The sequence below is a fragment of the Talpa occidentalis genome, unplaced genomic scaffold (genome assembly GCF_014898055.3).
Source record: "Talpa occidentalis isolate TD23 unplaced genomic scaffold, MPIMG_talOcc4v2.1 talOcc4.8, whole genome shotgun sequence".
Classification (NCBI taxonomy): domain Eukaryota; kingdom Metazoa; phylum Chordata; class Mammalia; order Eulipotyphla; family Talpidae; genus Talpa; species Talpa occidentalis.
Window position 1 is genome coordinate 47,043,123 of NW_023605194.1, and position 18,341 is coordinate 47,061,463.

Consider the following 18,341-nt stretch of genomic DNA (forward strand, 5'->3'; position numbering starts at 1 on the left):
GTGTAGTGTGGCTTGTTTAATAAGAGAGGAGAGGCCTTGGAATGTGTCTGAAGCAGAAGCTTTGTGAAACTGGACATGAGAAGAGGAGACATTGGAGCTAAAGCGCTTTCCCAAAAGGGAAAGGACAAAGAGAGGTCACAAATGTCTGACTTTCACAACGAAAGTCAACCACTCAGTCTCCACTAAAAGAAAGATGTGTTCATACTTGGAATTAAATATTCGTTATTTGCCTCCCAATTATTTTAGCTCTTAGTCACTTTAACATATCCCCTAAAATGTGCCTACCCTTGGCAACTATCACAAAGAAAATTGTTGGTAGGTTGTTTACAATAGAGAAACAATTTAAATCAGAACACGATTCTTAAAAACTATATTGTATAAGAATAATTTTTAGAACCAGTTCAGTGATAAACAAGAAGACTGCATATAGTGAATCGTGCATAGGAATGAAAACAAAAAATGTATATATAGAATATATAAACATGAGGTTGATGCAATTAAGTTTCAGTAAGAATTGAACCATTTGCTCTAGATTTCTCACAATAGCACCGGAAATCAATTAAACAGACCTATATCACAAACAAAAGACAATGCTAATCATCATTCGTAGGTGAAAGAAGAGAAGAGATGGTCCATTACCTCAGAAGGAGTATATTGACACGGTATACTCTAACTAAAGGCAGCCCGTGATGTACTCTCCAATGATATAGAGGTCACTTTGGAGAAAAGGGAAGAGCAAGATTAAGAAGACTTTCAGAATGAGTGAAATTTGAGTTAGATCTATTATAGAAAGGTTTAGAGATTGGTAGGACTTTGAAGGCAGGAAAGTCATCTCCCACAAAAGGAAACAGTTGAGCAAAAGCAGAGATAGGAAAGTCTGTGTACTTCAAGACCTGGCCAGAGTCACAGACTGGGGAAGGGCATGGAAATAAAGGTGGAGATTCTGTGGGTTTTGTTGACAGGCTTAGGACATTGGTTTTATAGATCACTTTAGTCTTCAATATTAACCACGTGCTGTGGTACTGCCTAATCTGTTTTTACTTTATATAAAAGTAGGTAGTGGGATATGACTACTAAAACATACTCTGGTTCTGAAATTATTAGCAGTTAGAGCTATTGAAAGGAAAGAGAAGGTTACTTTTATGTGCCAAGCTTTGTACTAAGTGATTTTATGTGTTACCTCATTCAGCCTTCAAAGGAAGTTCATGACTATTAAATTGCCTAATACATGCAAGTTACTAAAATAAAGCACATTGAAATATTCAAGAAATGCTGTTTTTTTGCTCCTTTACAACAGTCTTATGATGCATGGTTTCATGCATTTTTTAACATGCAACTGAAACTCAAGATTTTTCAATTATTAAATCCAAGAACCAGGATTCAAACTGGTTCTTCCTGGATTTACATTCCAAGATTGTTTTTCTATACAGTACTGTGTCTTTGTGGGAGAAAGGAGAAAACCTAGGCATAATGTTGATTCCCAGAAGAAATTTTTCAAAGTGAAGAAAAAATGGGTAATTTGCCTATCTTAGTTCCTTTTGGAAGGTCCAATCTCATGTGTAAGAAAAATACAGTGGTGTCTAGGTAGGATAATTTTAGAGGTGCTTGCAAAGTTTTTACCCCCAGAAACACATTCCCCAGCACTGCTGTGTATGTCTGCCCTTATTGTGAGTCTCACTTACTTTTAGAGAAATGTTTTCATTCCTGTTTAAATATAAGTAACCTTGGAAGGGACAATAAACCTGGTACAGATCTGGGTATAGATATTGGTGAAGTATAAGGAACTAAGATGACAGATACAATTGGATGGAGGAATCCTTCTAAATGGAGAAAAGATGTGGAAATCAGAGGCTGGGAAGACAGAAGGCAGATATCCCAGACTTGATTAAACTGCACTCTAGAGATAAACCCAGTCCGTCTGTCTTAATGCTCTCACTATAAAACTGATAAATTACCCTGTGATTTTCTGAAAACATCAACATTTGGTGGGGATTCTAGGAAAAGCAGGCAAAGTGGTACACCCAAAGAACTGTGGAAAACACTGCAGGCAGCAAACAATACAAAGCAGAACAAGCAAAAAACAAATAATTCTCTCTGTTAGAAATGAAAATAGAAGGAACATGAAGCTTAAATTCAATAATGTGATGGTAAACTTGTAGAGAAAACAGTTGTCAGGTAAAAGAAAGCAATATATTCTTTACTTTGATTATTTTTAAGATTAAAAAATAGATGAGTTTTGGGGTCTCCCCGGTGGCGCAGCAGTTGAGCACTGGGTTGCGAGGCTGCCCACAGCTTCTGCAGCGCTGGTTAGATCCCCGGCCACCGGGCGAGGGTCCCACATGGCAAGCAGACCTCTCCTGCCGCCCTCTGCTCCCCTCAGCAGTGTCCTTCGTCAGTCTGCCTGCTCTGCTTTCCGCTCTGGCTCTGACTCTGGTGAATTATCTCGCCCTCCCATGCTTCTGACTGTACCCAGTGCTTATATAAATAAATAATCTTTAAAAAAAAAAGAAATAGATGAGTTTTGGACTCTATTTTGTTGATCTTCCTTAACCTTTCCTTTTTAATTTATAACTAGCTTAATGCTTTTCTATTTCAGTGTAAACAAATAAAGACCCCACACATCTTTGTGTGTTAGACCATTAAAAACAAAGTGGAACCCATAAAAATATATGTAGATTTTTATATTGTACTACTCCTCCCTGTAAATCTTGTCTTTTAATGATATGAGATGGCTAGATTGGGTGCTATAGGCTGGGAAGAATACATACTATAGGGGTAGATTAGAAATTACCTAACAGAGGGGTATCCCAATGGTACATCACTAGAAATCATTTCTTAATAGAAATTGGACAGGTATAATTTAGTTTGAGAAGCCTTGTAGAGTATGAGTTATTTTTGGTCAAGAAGGAACAAAGTATAGAATTAATTTTGGAAACTAACAGGAAAGCAGTCAATACAAAGACTCCATTCTTGCATGTAAAAAACTATGGAGGTTTATGAAAGGTACAAGAGGTTTCTTGTGAAATCACAATACACACATGCACACAGATACATGTAATAAGATGTGAATGATCACCTTACAGGAATGATGTGAATTATTTTTTCTAAGCATTTACAGCATGCCTAACTTGGTTGAAAACACAAAATACTTATATAATATGACCTCTGCTATATTAGACAGATATTTAAGTATTCCATTTTAATTATTCAGTAGTTACCTAAACATGCATTGGATAAATGGCAGTGCCTCAACTAAGTGTTTTTTTACATTTTTTACTTTAAAATGCTAGACAAATTATGAAAAAATTCTTTCATAAATTGATGAGTACATGCCAACACTCATCTCAAATTGTTGAGTTAAATTTTAAGTTTCATACATTTTCACTTATAATCTTACACAACCTCAATATGGTATATCCTACAAGTTTCCTTTCAAAATTTCTTGTTGGTAAGAATGAGTAAGTATGTTTTTTTTTTTTCTTTTTTAAAGATTAATTTATGTATGAAAGAACTGCAGTGTAGACCAGAGGTGTGGGGGGTGAGAGGATTCACCAGAGATAAAGTGGGGAACAGAACAGGCATATCTACTGAAATACTCTGACTGCTGAGGGGAGCAGCAGGTGAGACAGGAGACGTCTGCCCCACCATGTGAGTTAGTTCCTTGCTGGGGATAGAACTCATGTTGCAGTGGCTGCCAATAGCTTGATATCACTGTGTCTTTAATCCTGTGCCACCAGGGAGGCCCAAGTGTGTTTCTTCTTTCACAGAATATAAAAGATCACTATTAATGAAGAGAAGCACTTTAGCAGCATGTGGGAACACACATTTTAACCCGTGGACACCACTTTATAATAATTTTATCTTCACTGTGCTAGAACCTCATTTTCTGAGGATATTTTGTTTTTACCCCATTTCATTAATATGCTTGAGTCCCAAGAGTGCTGAATAGGGATTTATATTTAATTGAAATCCTTTGCTCTTTACCAGCAAAAATGTATTTTATACCCTGGGTAGATGTTATTAGTGTGATAAAGCTTTAATAGTAATTGCCTTTGCTAAATGTAGTATTTGCTCTATTATTTTATTGTTTGGCCAAAACATTTCCATTTTATCCTTGAAAAGACAAATTTCTAAGTTGATGTGAGTGTTTTTTTTATATGTGAAATGTAGTTGAATTGTCCTATAAATAAATTTCCTCATTTTGTTTTTTAGGAGTTAGTTAAGAAAGAAGATAATAAGCTTTAATACTTTGACAGACTGATTACTCAACTACATATTTTTAGTTCCACTGAAAATCCGAAGATATTCTAAGAGGTAGTTTGATGGTTCTAGAGGAAAGGGAGAAGGTGACCTTAAATTTTGTTTTGTGCTCTAATTGTTTTTGATTTGCTATGGATGCTATTTTTCAGAGGGCTAAATTGTGTTGATGTATATGACGAGCGAGTTTTTTTGTGTGATACAGGAAATAGAGAATAACAATTTAGTATTTGGAGAAAGGATCAAAGGAAATCCCTCCTTGGTGCAGTAGGAGCCTCTGAAATTAAAAAGAAAATGCAGAGAATTGTTGAGAAATTTACCAGTTTTCTTTACCACATTGCTGGATAGAATAATAAGTCTTTTTTGTTCTCCCCCGCCACTGGAATGTATTATTACTGCTTAAGCCAGTTGTGCTATTAGACGAACTATAGAAATGATCCCTGAAAGTATAGTCTTAAGTTCTGCTAGTAGAAAGTACACTTGTGAAATAGATTGCCTCTTTTGGGTCTTTGTGACCCAGTTATTGTTTGTTCTGTGTTCCTGGAATTCTTCTCACCATTTCAGAAGACTTAATTCAAGACCATCTGCTTATATTCCTGTGAAGGTAAAGCAGCATGGCATTCACAAATGCTTTTTCCACTGATAAATTGCAGTATTTTCTCTGTTCTTCAGAGATTTTATAGAAATTCAGCTGTCAGAGAACATTTTGTCCACTTCAATTAAAATACTTTTGGAAATTTATCTGATACATCATACTTGGCATGATCAGCTACATTCACTGGAGAGAGATGTGTGATTACTTTGGTCATTTTTTAGTGAAAGATCAACAGAATATTCTAAAGTATTTAATTTTGCAGATGTGAAAACATTGTTACTCATTAAAAACACCCTTGTACTTTTTTGCTACTTTATTTTTACTCCAGTGATTTTCAGTGACAGCAATTGATAAAATCAACGGTAATTTGTCCCTTAGGAGAAGATTTTGGATAGTCTTTCAGTGGGAAAAAAAGAAATACCAGAAATATCCTATAATTGTTACCTGGAATATGTGCTAACCCCAATGTAATGTGTCGTAAGCAAGTGCTTTTTGTTCAATATTGATGTCATTTTGCCATAAATGAAGTCCACAGGAACTCAAAATAGTGACGCTGGAAGTGAACAAGTAATCTATGTTGGTTGAAAGCCTTAGCCATACTGATTTGATATAGGATACAACTAGAATTTTGTTTTGGTTTGTGAGCTTTTGATTCATCATTCTCCAGTTGGTGACTCTATATCTTAAACATGTGATCTTTATTGATAAACTCCTAGACTCAGACAACATGGATGGAAGAAACTGTATTTTTATGGGAACCAAAGGTCAAAAACAAATTCTAGACCCACTGCCAAGAGTTGGAATTCATATTAATGTAAAATGAACTTGGGCTTCTTTAACATAAAGGTTAGGGATGGCCCTTTGACCCAGGCCAAACAGTGAACAACAGCATATACAGCTGAATAGCTCATTAAAAGGGAGTTGCCATTTGATATGTAAGAAAAGGGAGTTGCCATTTGATATGTAAAAAATGTATTTTACAGTACTTTTCACATTTGATTTTCCCAATAACCATTTGAAGTCAATATAAGCCAGTTTTACAGATGGGGAATCCAAGTTGAAAAATGCTAAGAAATTTGTCTGAAATCATTGACTGTAGATGTCTTAGAAACATGAAATTAACATCCATAATCCATGATACATTATAGTGATACTTTCCTCAAGTGAAAAAGAATCAAACTATTTTAATATTTTCCTCCATAGTATACCTTATCTAACTATGCAAAAAAAAAAAAAATCACCAGTGATTTTGTATACTAAGCAAAATTTGGGTCCAATTCTATACTCTGTTATGATTAAATTAGGAAAAGTGGTCTTTTCTACCTGATTACTGTTTTTGTATGTTTTCAAGTGTCATTGAATACAAACTATATAGCTTCTATTTTATTTCTTTTACAACACTTTATAACTCAAATTTGCTGATAATTTTTTTTGTGCTCATTGTATCTTCCCACTGCCTGTGGTTTATATATTATTTTATTTTTTTTTAAGATTTATTTATTTATACAAGCACTGGGTACAGTCAGAAGCGCGGGAGGGTGAGAGAATTCACCAGAGCCAGAGCAGGGAGCAGAACAGGCAGATTGGCAGAATAGAATACACTGCTGAGGGGAGCAGCAGGCGGCAGGAGAGGTCTGCGCACCATGTGGGACCCTCGCCGGCTACTGGGGATCAAACCAGTGCTGCAGAGGCTGCGGGCAGCTTCGCAGCCCAGCACTCAACTGCTGCGCCACCAGGGAGGCCCTATTTTTTATTTTTTTTAAGATTTATTTATTTATACATGAGCTGGGGTACAGGCCAGAGGCACAGGAGGGTAAGAGAATTCACCAGAGACAGAGCAGGGAGCAGAACAGGCAGACGGACCAAAAATACTGCTGAGGGGAGCAGTGGGCAAGATAGGAGAGGTCTGCCTCGCCATGTGGGTATCTCCCTGGCCAGCTGGGAATCGAAACCATGCTGCAGAGGCTGCGGACAGCTTCACAGTGTGGCAGTCAAACTGCTATGCCACAGGGGAGGCCCTGCCTGTGGTTTTTAATGTTAGTAACTAAGGGAGCTCAAGTGAAGCAAAACTCCATGGGATTTGGTGCAAATCCAATTTCCAAGGGGAATCCAGGGAGAAGAAACACATTTCTTGAATGTTTAATTTCTCATGGCTCAAATCTCATTTGTCACATTTGGAACTTGTTTTTTCTTAGGCTTCAAGACCTGGTGCTTGTTTCTGATGCTAGTCTAATCCACACTTTAGTAAACTATTTAAGTTCTCTTCTTGGTAAATGTCAAGGGAAGAGAAGATATTTCACACACCTACAGCATCCTAAAAACCTTGCCAAATCTATGAATCTGACTCTGCATTATCCTTCCCCAGAAGGAGAGCATAATTTCATTATGTATGAATCATCACCTCTTAGACTGTAACATCATTGTCAGGGAGCCTAACAGAACCAGTGTTCAGCTGGCTGAAAGAGGGGAGGGAGGAGGAGAGCATTGGGGCAAAGCACAGGTCACTGGCATGATGGACAAACTGCAGTTTTAGGAGCAGAAGCAGAGGCCTCCCTCACTTGATAGCTCAGACATTACTATGGCCTGATTAATAACTGGTGCTGATTCTTTCATTATTATTTTTGCAATTTGCTACCCCCAACCTAAATTTCTTTATCTTTATGGATAAAATTTATGAAAAAAAATTAGCCTGTTTAACGAAGATATCAGAATATTTGGTCAACATTGGTGAGCATACATACCTTAAAATATTTCTTACTGGCCTTTGAAATATTATCACTTGTTATGTATCTTTGAACACTTACTTCTAGGTCTTAGTAACAGTTCTGACATCACTGAAAATACCAACATGCAAAATGTAAATTTGAAAAATTACATTGTAACTCTATTTACTGGGAATACTAAATAAAATTCAAATCTGATTCACAGATCAAAAGCTATATATTGTAAAATGTGTTTACATAAGGATTCAGGATAAAAACTAAATAAAATCTGTAAGAGTAGCTGTAGTTAGTCTATCCAGCCACTGGAGGTCACTGCTGCTCCATAGAAATACAGTTTATCGCCTGTCTACTTAGGCTGTTGACTCACCAAATCAAGTAAAAATGGTTTAAATTCTTTGAAAAGATGTAATGTCAACATCCTTGGAAATATAAACTCATTTTAAAGAATACATTTTGGCTAAGTATTGCACAGGAGACTGTGGCATTGGCACTGTTAACTACATTATGAGGACTGGGGTTCATGAAAAATGGGGGGAAGAATCCATGCAGATCAGACTAAACTGCATTTCCTCTCTCTTGTGTGAGGCATTCACAGCACTAACTGAATCCATTCTGCATCGAAGTGTCTCTGTTGTATAGTTCAACAGGTCAGTCTGTTTATTTAACAGTTGCCACCTTTGAGAGAAGTCAGGTAATTCACTTTAAGTTTGCTCCAGAAAATCAAAGATCAGTTTTCTTTACTAAAATGGATGAGTTTGAAATACATATGAAAATGTATTTATGGTAGGTAGTCTAGAAAGTGCCATGAATATAGGGGTGAGGGCAATAACTTTTGAGCAGGAGAACATTCTCCAGTTGACTTTATTAAATTTATAGTGGTGAGCTAGTTATTGATTAACCTGTAAGAATTATATATTTGAGCTCATAAAGTACTGAGAACTAGAGAAGCTTCATTGCCAAAGGGGGTAAAGGACCTTTTTTACTTTTTAAATTTCACATCCCAAATCACAATAAATGTTTCTTGTATTCTTATATTGGTTTCCATCTATTACTAAATTTGCAAGCAAAGTTAGGCATTAAGAATTAGATTTTGACCAGCCTACAAACTGTTAATCATTCATTTAATCTTATTAAGTAGTAGTTTTGAATTTTAGAAAAACTTTTCAATATAGCAAACATTTTCTATACCCTGGCATTGCCACAGCATTGAGAATTTTCACTAGAATTCAAATATGTAAGTATAAGTATGCCTTGTCTAAATTTATTTGGTATCCATCACAAATGAGGCAGGAGCTCAAGTCAAAGAATAGAAATGGGCTTTTTCACTTCAACACTACATTTAATTAATACAGTCATCTTTAATACAGGTCAAAATGAAACTGACTGAAGAAAATTCCCATTTTATAGGGATTATTTATTTACTGACATTTTTTGAAAAATGTAAAATTACAACTTCAGTGGAAAAATTATAGTAGGCTTAGTCATCCAGGTCATAATACTGTAAGGAAGTATCTGCATTATTAATCAACTGGGAATCTGCGACTAACTGCCATTAATAAATGTATATTCAACAATAATGCACAGGTAAATATATTACAATTCTTATGCTTTTCTGAACTGGCATCTATTTTAAGATTTAATCAAAGTCAAAATACCTTGAGAAATCCACTTTTTTTTTTCTTTATTGCTTATAAAGTCTGATTTGTATAATCTGGCTTCCTTGCAATTATATTTCGTGGTGACTTGCCTAGATTTTTTCCTCTCAGCATATGAAAAGCCTCCAAACTACATTAAAATGCTGGTAAAAATAGCCATTCACTTTTCTTTTTTGCTGCAGTGATTCTGTTTTGGAAGAACATGGGAAAGAGAGGGAACATGGTTAAAGATGTGGGGTTTGGCAGGCCAAATGAAGCAGACTCAAGGTTGCTCCTATAATAGAACTCTTCATTTGGGGGATAAACAGACTAAAGACATTTTTTCTAAAATTTCAATGAACTGTGGTCAAAGTTACTTACATGCAGAGGCTATGATATTTGTGCTGCAGTCAATAAACTTTCACCAATGACATAAAAACATGCATGCAGCTTGCAGCTTGCCAACAGGATCTGTACAAAATCCTACTGATGGATGAGTTCACAATACAGATGAACATAGGAACACTTAGGGTGAGCAATAGAAAAGCAAAAGACAACTGCCATAGGGTTGGCCTTTTTTCCTCTAAGATTTATTTTATACATTTATCAAGGTGCTATCAAAATAATCATTGTCAATGAGGCTGTTGGAAGAGGCATGTCCGTGCCTCTCTTTACACCTCTGAATGAAGTGTCAGTCATTAGGGAACTAGTGTGAGCAGGCCAGATGATGGAACACAATAGGACAGCTTGACAAATTCCAAATAAAAGATGAAACAGAGCTAATGATTTCACTGCCTACATTAGGGTCCTTGAAAGAACTGGAAGGAGAAATTCCGGAAGCTCCCAACCACATGCACATAGCAAGCTGCCTTACCCTTTGCAAGCCTCACCTCAGAAAACTCCCTGAGGTAGAAGCAATCACGAAATTTACCTCTTCAAATTTGCCTCTTGACTTGCTTATTTATTTATTTGTTTGTGCGTTTGTTTATGTATTTATTTATGGTAGAGACTAGAAGATACTGACTATAAAACCTCTAGCCTGATTTAACAGGTATGGGTTTCAGAGATCAGGCTTCAAGTCTAAAACTTTGTATTTTTACTCTTTGCTCACATTTTGCAATTATCTGCTTGCAGCATTTTAAATGGTCAACACTTTCCCCTCGCCTTTGCCTCATTGTAATTCAAACACGTCTGGAAACTGCTCCTGGTGCTGCTTTAACCCAGAACCATCTTTTCATCATTTCCTGCAATTTTCTTTTTTAAGCCAGCCATTGTTTTAAGGCTTTTTCTTAAATGTCCCTTTAATCAAATCACCTCCTAGAATTCACTTCAAGCTCCTAGTACCTGGGATCCATTAACTTTTCTTTGATTTGTCAGTGAACTGCAAACCTCCTCGAACTGTAGATTTGGACCTACCAGAGGAGAATTACAGCAGATGTGGGGTTTACTTATGAAAGAAGTTTTATCTTAAAACAAGTGTGACATTAATGGAATCAATAAAGGGTCTTATACAATAGGCATTATAATAAGCCAGGGTGCAAGCCTCACATTGATTGTGGTATTTAAATTTCAATGGGTTGATTATGTATGAGAGGAAAATGACCAGTATTATGAATGTGCTAAGAACGGACAGGGAAGGACCTTGCCAGCAAAGTGAGAGGGAGAGGAAAAGGGAGGGAGACACCCACGTTCCCTTTCTAGTCAGCAGAGTTCAATAAAGCACCACTTATTTCCCAGCTTTTAAGAGCGCTTTTATCACAATGGTTCATACCTCACACTCCCTGGAGCCTGATTTGTTATAGGTGCACGGTCCGGTCCCATTCAGCAGCATCTCGCTGGTCTCCGTGTTGGTGGGTTTATAATCTACATAAAATTCCTGGGTGCTGGGAGTCATTTGCTTTAGGGACTGTCTTTTCTTTTTCCTGTGCCTTCGCATGAGGGAGCGCTGCTGCAGCTGTTTCATGCTTGCAGGGTACCGCTTCCATGACACGTAGATAACGAGCAGGATGACAAGCACAGATAGGAAAAGGGCCACACTCCCTGCGATGATTTTATGGAAAGAGATGTGCTCGGTGTCAGCATCAGTCTCTGGACCTGGCTCCGTGGCTCCCACCGTGGGGGGTAGAGGGGGTTTGCTCTCATGCTTCGGCCTGGGGAGTTTGGGCTTAAATGTTGGCTTTGGGAGAGCTCTGGCCAGATCAAACCTCTCCGTGGTACTTTTGCCACAGATGCTGTAGTTCTTCACTGCATCAATCACATTAACTCCTTGCAGCTCTTTGGGACTGGCACAGATTATTGTATTCTCCCTCAGACCTTTAAAACTTTTCAGCCAGTTTACCAGGGAACAAATATTTCTGCTGCATTCCCATATATTCCCAGCAAGACTGATGTCATTGAGGGATATCCAAGAATCCAGAATCTCTTGACCAATAAATGTGAGCTTGTTGGAATCCAGATTGAGGCGCTGCAGATTGGGGACACACTGGAAAACACTTGGTCCACTGAAAGCTTCGATCTCATTACCTGATAAATCAAGCCTTTGTAATGAGCTCCAGGTCCAGGACATGGTCTGTCCTATGACACTGATTTTATTCCACTGCAAGTAAAGGTTCTGAAGGCTCACCAACCTTGGAAAAAGGGCCAAGTTGAGCTTAGAAAATTGATTGTGCTCCAGGTGAAGTTCTTTGAGTCTGATCATGCCAGCAAAGACATTCCTGGCTAAACTTCGGATCCGGTTATATCCCAGGTCCAAAAGTTCCAGGTTGCGGCAGTCTTGGAATATTCGCACAGGGATGGTTCTCAGGGAGTTAGACCGTAAATGTAAACTCAGCAGCTTCCGCAAACCCCGAAACTGTTCAGATCCCAGAGAATGCAGCTGATTATAAGACAGGTCCAAGTTCCGTAAATTTGTCACAGGTCTGAAGGTATTGTTGAGAAAATAGGAGATTCTGTTGGAACTCAGAATCAACTCTTTGAGTCTGCGTATTCCATTAAAAGCATTCTCGTCAATATTGCTGATATGGTTATGGTCAAGGTACAGCCAGGTGAGCTGGTTGAGCCCTTTAAATTGATTATACTTAAGTTTTTGAAGGCTGTTATAGCGAAGGGATAAACCTAAGCAACCAGCAGATATACTTGAGGGTATCTCCTGTAATTTCTGAGATTCACAATATACCATTTTGCCTTCACACCTACAGCCCTTAGGGCATCCTCGTTCAGCAGAAGAAAGCATTGTCAGTAAGACAGTGGGGGCTATAACCAGTGCTACAGCTGATCCGCTCAGTAGCCTAATTACATTGAAACCTGGAAATAAAAACAACTTAGAAAAGTTATCCCCCCAAAAAAGAATTCATTTATTTTTAATCAAGCAAAAATAAGCATTTATTTTCTTTTTTTAAATTAAATCTAGATAACAACATTTAATATAAAATATCATCTCCTTAGAATTTAAAGGGAATTGTCTTTAGTTGTTTTTTTTTAACAGTTAAGCAAGGAAACGTGTCCACTAATCAATTGAATTTATAGTCTCACAGCAGAGCAAGGCAATCTCTAAAATAATTAAGGCAGAATTAATACACAGACTAAAGGTTTTTTTGGTTTTGATTTCGTTTTTTTTTTTTTTTTTTAAGAAGGAAGAAGAAAAATGACAAAACATACCCATCCTTTGTATTGTTCAAAGGTCGTCCTTAGGTCTTTTGCTTTGGCTTAGGGGGCCACTTGCATGACAGCCCCTGTCAGCTGCACTGTAGTGAGTCAGGGCTCGCTGACACCCAGGAAGAAAAATTGGACCCCTTGGGAGATGGACCGATTTTGGAACATTATTCTTTGCCAGCCACGCAGAACACTCCAAGAACAAATAAATCCCAACACCGCATTCGCAGCAAAACATCAAAATCTTCCTAGGTAATAGGATCTTCATGGATATTACGTTTTTGCATCTTTACAGTTTTTTTTTTTTGGGGGGGGGGCGTTAAAAAAAAAAAAAACTGGCTTCTACAATTTCTTCTTATCGGAAAGCATGATGTATTCCTTTAGGCAACGTAGGGCTACCTGAGCTGCCAAATCTGTATTCCATAGCCCAGCATTTCTGGTGGCGAGCACCCAGTTCAGCCACAGAGCTGCGTTGGAACCTAGAAGACTAGAGAGCCCCGTACTGCACACACGCTCAGCTCACTTCTGCAGACTGTCATTCTGAAAGCTGCTTGGACTGTTGCTTTGGTTTCAGTGAATGCAGTCTTATGTAAAGCTGCCCCCAGTGGTGAAGAACATTATGGGCATGTGCAGAAATGTCTCTCTTTTATCTTGCAAATGAGCAGGCTCTCTGCTGGAAAATGAATGATTCTTTTGGGTAGCTCAATAGGAACTGAATGGTCACCATAATCAATAGCTAGCAACATTTTCTGTAATTTTCAAGTCTTGTTTTATAATTTGGCAATGTCTTTATTGTCTGCGTCTACTTAATTGCTAAACATGTGCTGCCCAGTTTTTCTGCAGCTTGACATTAAGTTCACAAAACAAATGTCGATTTTTCTTAACCTCGACATAGGCTTTGAACTGAAATTTGTAAGATGAATTATTGAGCATTTCATAAAGAAGCATTAACTGTCTGTTCATTTGATCACTTGGAGTCTCTGTAATTATATTATGCCACGTGTGTCAGGATGCTATAGTACACATATTTTGGAATAGAAAGGATAACTAATGACATATGAATTAATGTGCCCAGTAGCCTTTCAGATTCTCCCATGAAAGACATCATTACTTTAATTGCTTGTGGTTTGGCTTGTTGTTGTTTTCATTGCTGCTTTTTTTTTTTTAGTTAGGAAAGAAATCTTTTTTTTTTTTTTTTTAAGCGCAAACAGATGAATCAAGAGATCATTTGGTTCTTTTTAATGATGCTGTTGTATTTATTGCACCAATAATATTTATTAAGCACTTTCTTGAGTGCTTTAAATGGGCTGGCTTTTTTTTTTTTCTTTAAACAATAGATGAGGTAACACCCATTATAACCTTCATTTAAAGATGGGAAAACTGAGACTTGAAAAGGCACTTGCTCAAGGTCATAGAGCAAGCAAGTGACAGGACTGAGCTTTAGAATGATATGTCTCTTATAAGTCTAACCGCTAGTTGATCCTGCCTCAACAGTTCTGTTAACTGTATTTTCAATGAAAATTAGCTTGATTAAGGGGCAAGGAAGCTATAATAAAAAATTTCCTCCTTCCTAAAATAGATTGTTATCAACTTCTTGATATGAATCTTCTAAGGAAGTATTATAAAAACCAAGGAGATACAGTTTAGTGTAGTGATGTGAGTTGGTGTAGTAATGTGAAATTTTGTAAGTTGTTACAGCTTACAAACTATGTAACTTTGAGCAAATTATTTATCCTCTCTATGCATTATTTTTCTATTCTACAAAATAGATATGATAACAAAAATCCACTTCCGAGAAGACTTGAGAATTAAGTCATCTTAATATCTGTATAAAGTATAGAGAGAATTATGGGGCACATGATAGGCTTGTGTTAGCTATTATATGAATAATAGGAACTTTATTGTATCTGCTAGTATTGCAAATTGTTTAGTATTGCATATAGATTTATACCATCATACTTTACAAGAAAACTACTCCATGACTTTTTTTTTTATATTGTTCATGATGGATTATTAACATTCACCCAGTCTTGCTTTCATTAATGAGGACACTTCCTAAAGCCCCATCATTTTATCCTTAAAATGAATTAGTAATTAATTTTCTATTATTTTCTCCCTCAAAGAAGTATAAGGTAACATCTACCTCATAACACAATTTTGTTTAAAAGTAAATGGTATACTTCTTTAAAAAGTTTGCCTTGTCAGTCGTTTTAGGTGAATTGACTGTGGCATACCTTGAAGAGCTTTCATATTGTCTAAGGATGAGAAGTTTGTAACATTTAGTCATGGCAATCAATCACTGTGGCAATCATGATGTGTCTCAGAGATATAGTTCAGTGAAAATCACCAATTCCTCAGGTAGTATGCTATTACTAAAACAGTTGTTCCCCAAAGTTATCTATGCTGTGAATGCATATATGCTTCTAGAGAATTTATTAGAAAGGATGCATTTCTCAATCCCTCCCCCAAGATTCTGATTCAAGGAGATAGAACAGGCTGTGCTTATCAACCAACCCTGGTAGACATTAGGTTTAAGAAACTCTAAGGGGATGATTAAAAGTAATAATTTTTCTCATAGTAGGAAGAAAGGGTATGCAAATCTTGAGACACTGTGATAGCCATTCCATGAAAACAAAGATCATGTTTTGTCTACTTTCTCTAATACCTGCAGCAGCACTTGGGAGGTTATAGTAGCTCAATAAATATTAAATAAATACATTTTGCAGCAGTCACAGATTCATCTGATATTAGATAAACTGCTTATTAAATGCTATTCTAGTGTGCATAGGGTTGGTCCCTGCAGCATTCCTCAGTCAGTGAGTCTGGATACAATTTTGGAGAAAGTGTTCTCAAAGAATGTATAAAAAGGCAAGAAACTGGAAAGTGGCAACACTTACTGGTTAGTGATTTTCACTTTTCATGTAGACATCTCTTGTCTTCAGAGTTAAACTATAAATTTCATGAGAAAGGTAAATATACTTTTGAATATTTCCTTTGGCAAAGTATACCTTTTATCATCTAATATCACAAATGGGGCTTGACAACTTATATCTATTATAAAAGACTAAAGGGAATCACATATACAATTTCTGTTTCATTTCTCTGTTGCTTTAAAGTCTCTCATTTTTCTTCTCATTTTCCTTGCTTCTCCATGCAAAGTAGACACTGAAATGTTTTGACGATTAGTCACAGAGTATCACTCTTGGATGGCTGGGCACCCATCAACTTTGTGCTTCTTGTTCTTCCCTCATTTTTTTTAAAGATTTATTTTATTTATTTATGCATACAAGAGCTGGGGTCTAGGCCATAGTTGCCAGGGGTGAGAGGATTCACCAGAGTAGGGAGCAGAACAGGCAGATTGACTGAAACACACTGCTTAGGGGAGCAGCAGACAAGGCAGGAGAGGTCTGCTGTGCCATGTGGGTCACCTCCCTGGCCAGGGATTGAATCCAGGCAGCATAAGCTGGTGATAGCTTCATAGTGCTGAGACTTAACCACTTGCACAACCAGGGAGGCTCATTCTTTCCTTATTTCTTATAATCTCCTAAAAATGTAATTCTCTCACCTTGCTTTTCCTGGGAGAAATCTTCTTGGGTTATTTTTGGTGAATCACATTTTCTGCTGGCCTTAGTTTTCAGACATTTTTTCTTATCCCTTGTCCTCTGATCTTGTTTCATAGTTCTTCATGTTGATTCTGTGGATCTCATAAAAAATAGTCCTTCTTAGGACTGACCACTGGTCTCATCTTAAATGGTAATCATTAGCCATTCTTGGATTAGATTAGCCTCCAGACACCCTGTGTGTGAACCCTACCTTGGCAGCCCTTAGGCTGGCACCACTACCAGGTCTCTTCAGCTTCAGGGTAATGAAGTTTCTGAAGAGGGAAAACTATATGCAAGGCTAGTAGAGAAAACCAAACTCAGACACCTAAGTCAGACTGAAACTTGAGTCTGTAGATGTTATTCCAAATGTAAAGTACTGTCTCAAAAGAAAAAAAAAATCTTATAGTCTAGAAATTTTTACTAGTTTCTGGTATAGCTTTAAAAGTATATCCTCCTTTTAAATGTTGACTATAGCAAGATGAATATTTCTGATTTGCCTTTCAACAGAAGAAAAATTGTATGTTGAATATTTGTCAACTTCTTTTGCACTTAACAACACATTCAAAATAAACCATAAGCGACCTGAAAAGTTAAATTTCCCTAATGAATCTAAAACTTTAATTATTTATGCAATTATAAAACAGTGTTATGTATCTAAAGAATTTTTTTTTAATTATACTTACAGTACTTCAAATAGCTGAGCATAATTTGTTTACATTGGGTAAATAAATCCAATCTCGGTACATAATGTCAAATTTCAGTCCAATATGGAAGTGCAGTACCACAAAAAAACTTAGAAAATAAGGGCTTATAGAGGATATACTGATATCATAATAATAGGTTGGCATTAGAATGTTCATCATTTAGTAAATTTAACACATAGTTTTTGTCCCCTATGTATAAGACACTGTTCCTGGTATTTGGAGTACAAAACAAAGATTTATGTCCTTGTGAATGTTATAATCAGAAGTGGTAGGATGAGTAATAAAATACTAGACATAAAAAATATAATAAATAGTATATACTATGGAAAAAAAGATAAGTAAGCAGGATAGGGACGATTAGGGATGCAAGGGGTGAGGTGGATTACAATTTTAAATAGAATGGCAAGGGCCAGTAAGATTATGCCTTGAGCAAATCACTGAAGGAGATGAGGTTATTAACCTTAATGATATTGGGGAAGTGGTCAGTGCACACTTTCTTAGTGTGGAACAGATCATGTGTTTAATGAACAGCAAAGAGGCCAATGAATGTAGAGTGTCAAAGGCAAGAGATAGTGTAATTGGAGATGAAGTTAAAGAAGTACTAGGTATTGGGCCATGGAAAACTTTGCATTCCATAGTAAAAACTGGCTTTTTCTGGAAAAAATTAAAAGGGAGCCAACTCAGTGTTATGTTCAGGATAAATATATGGTCAAGCTACTAATAAAAAGAATCAGTGATGCATGCTGATTCTACAAGGATATGAATAGAAGCAAGGCCAATCAGGAGGTTATTGTACCAAACCAAGAGGGAGTTCCTGGTCACGTGGACCAGTGTCATAGAAGTGAAAATGGTGACATTTAGTTAGATTCCAGATATATGTTTAGATAAACTCCACAGTTTCTAATGGATTAGAGCTGGAGGAAAAGACCAAGAGAAATTGAAAGCGATTCTCAGTTTTGCAGGCTGCAAACTGTAAGTATCATGAAGCCATTAACTATTTGTCATGTCAATAGTGAAACTAAAATAAAGAGTTTAACAAACTTGAAAAAAGTTCAAAGTTGACTCTCATTTTCTTCAATTTTATGAGAATTTAAAATTTGACCTTTTAAACAATTACCACTTCTACAAATGCATATTATCACTCCCCAATAGCCTCAGTAATCAGTTGTCCAACA

General features: G+C 36.8%; 2 protein-coding genes across 3 annotated transcripts in view; one reads left to right on the forward strand and one right to left on the reverse strand.

Moving 5' to 3' along the window:
- LRRTM3 (leucine rich repeat transmembrane neuronal 3) overlaps window positions 1–13,421 on the reverse strand; it is a 157,106-nt gene extending 143,685 nt beyond the window's left edge. Inside the window, exons 1-2 of the mRNA XM_037497354.2 lie at window positions 12,867–13,421; window positions 10,981–12,512 (exon numbers count right to left, since the gene is read on the reverse strand). Coding sequence (XP_037353251.2) covers window positions 10,981–12,512; window positions 12,867–12,870 — 1,536 coding nt within the window. The 5' untranslated portion in view covers window positions 12,871–13,421. The remainder of the gene's footprint in view (window positions 1–10,980; window positions 12,513–12,866) is intronic.
- CTNNA3 (catenin alpha 3) overlaps window positions 1–18,341 on the forward strand; it is a 1,457,807-nt gene that overhangs the window by 610,960 nt on the left and 828,506 nt on the right. The gene's annotated exons all lie outside the window — the stretch shown is intronic.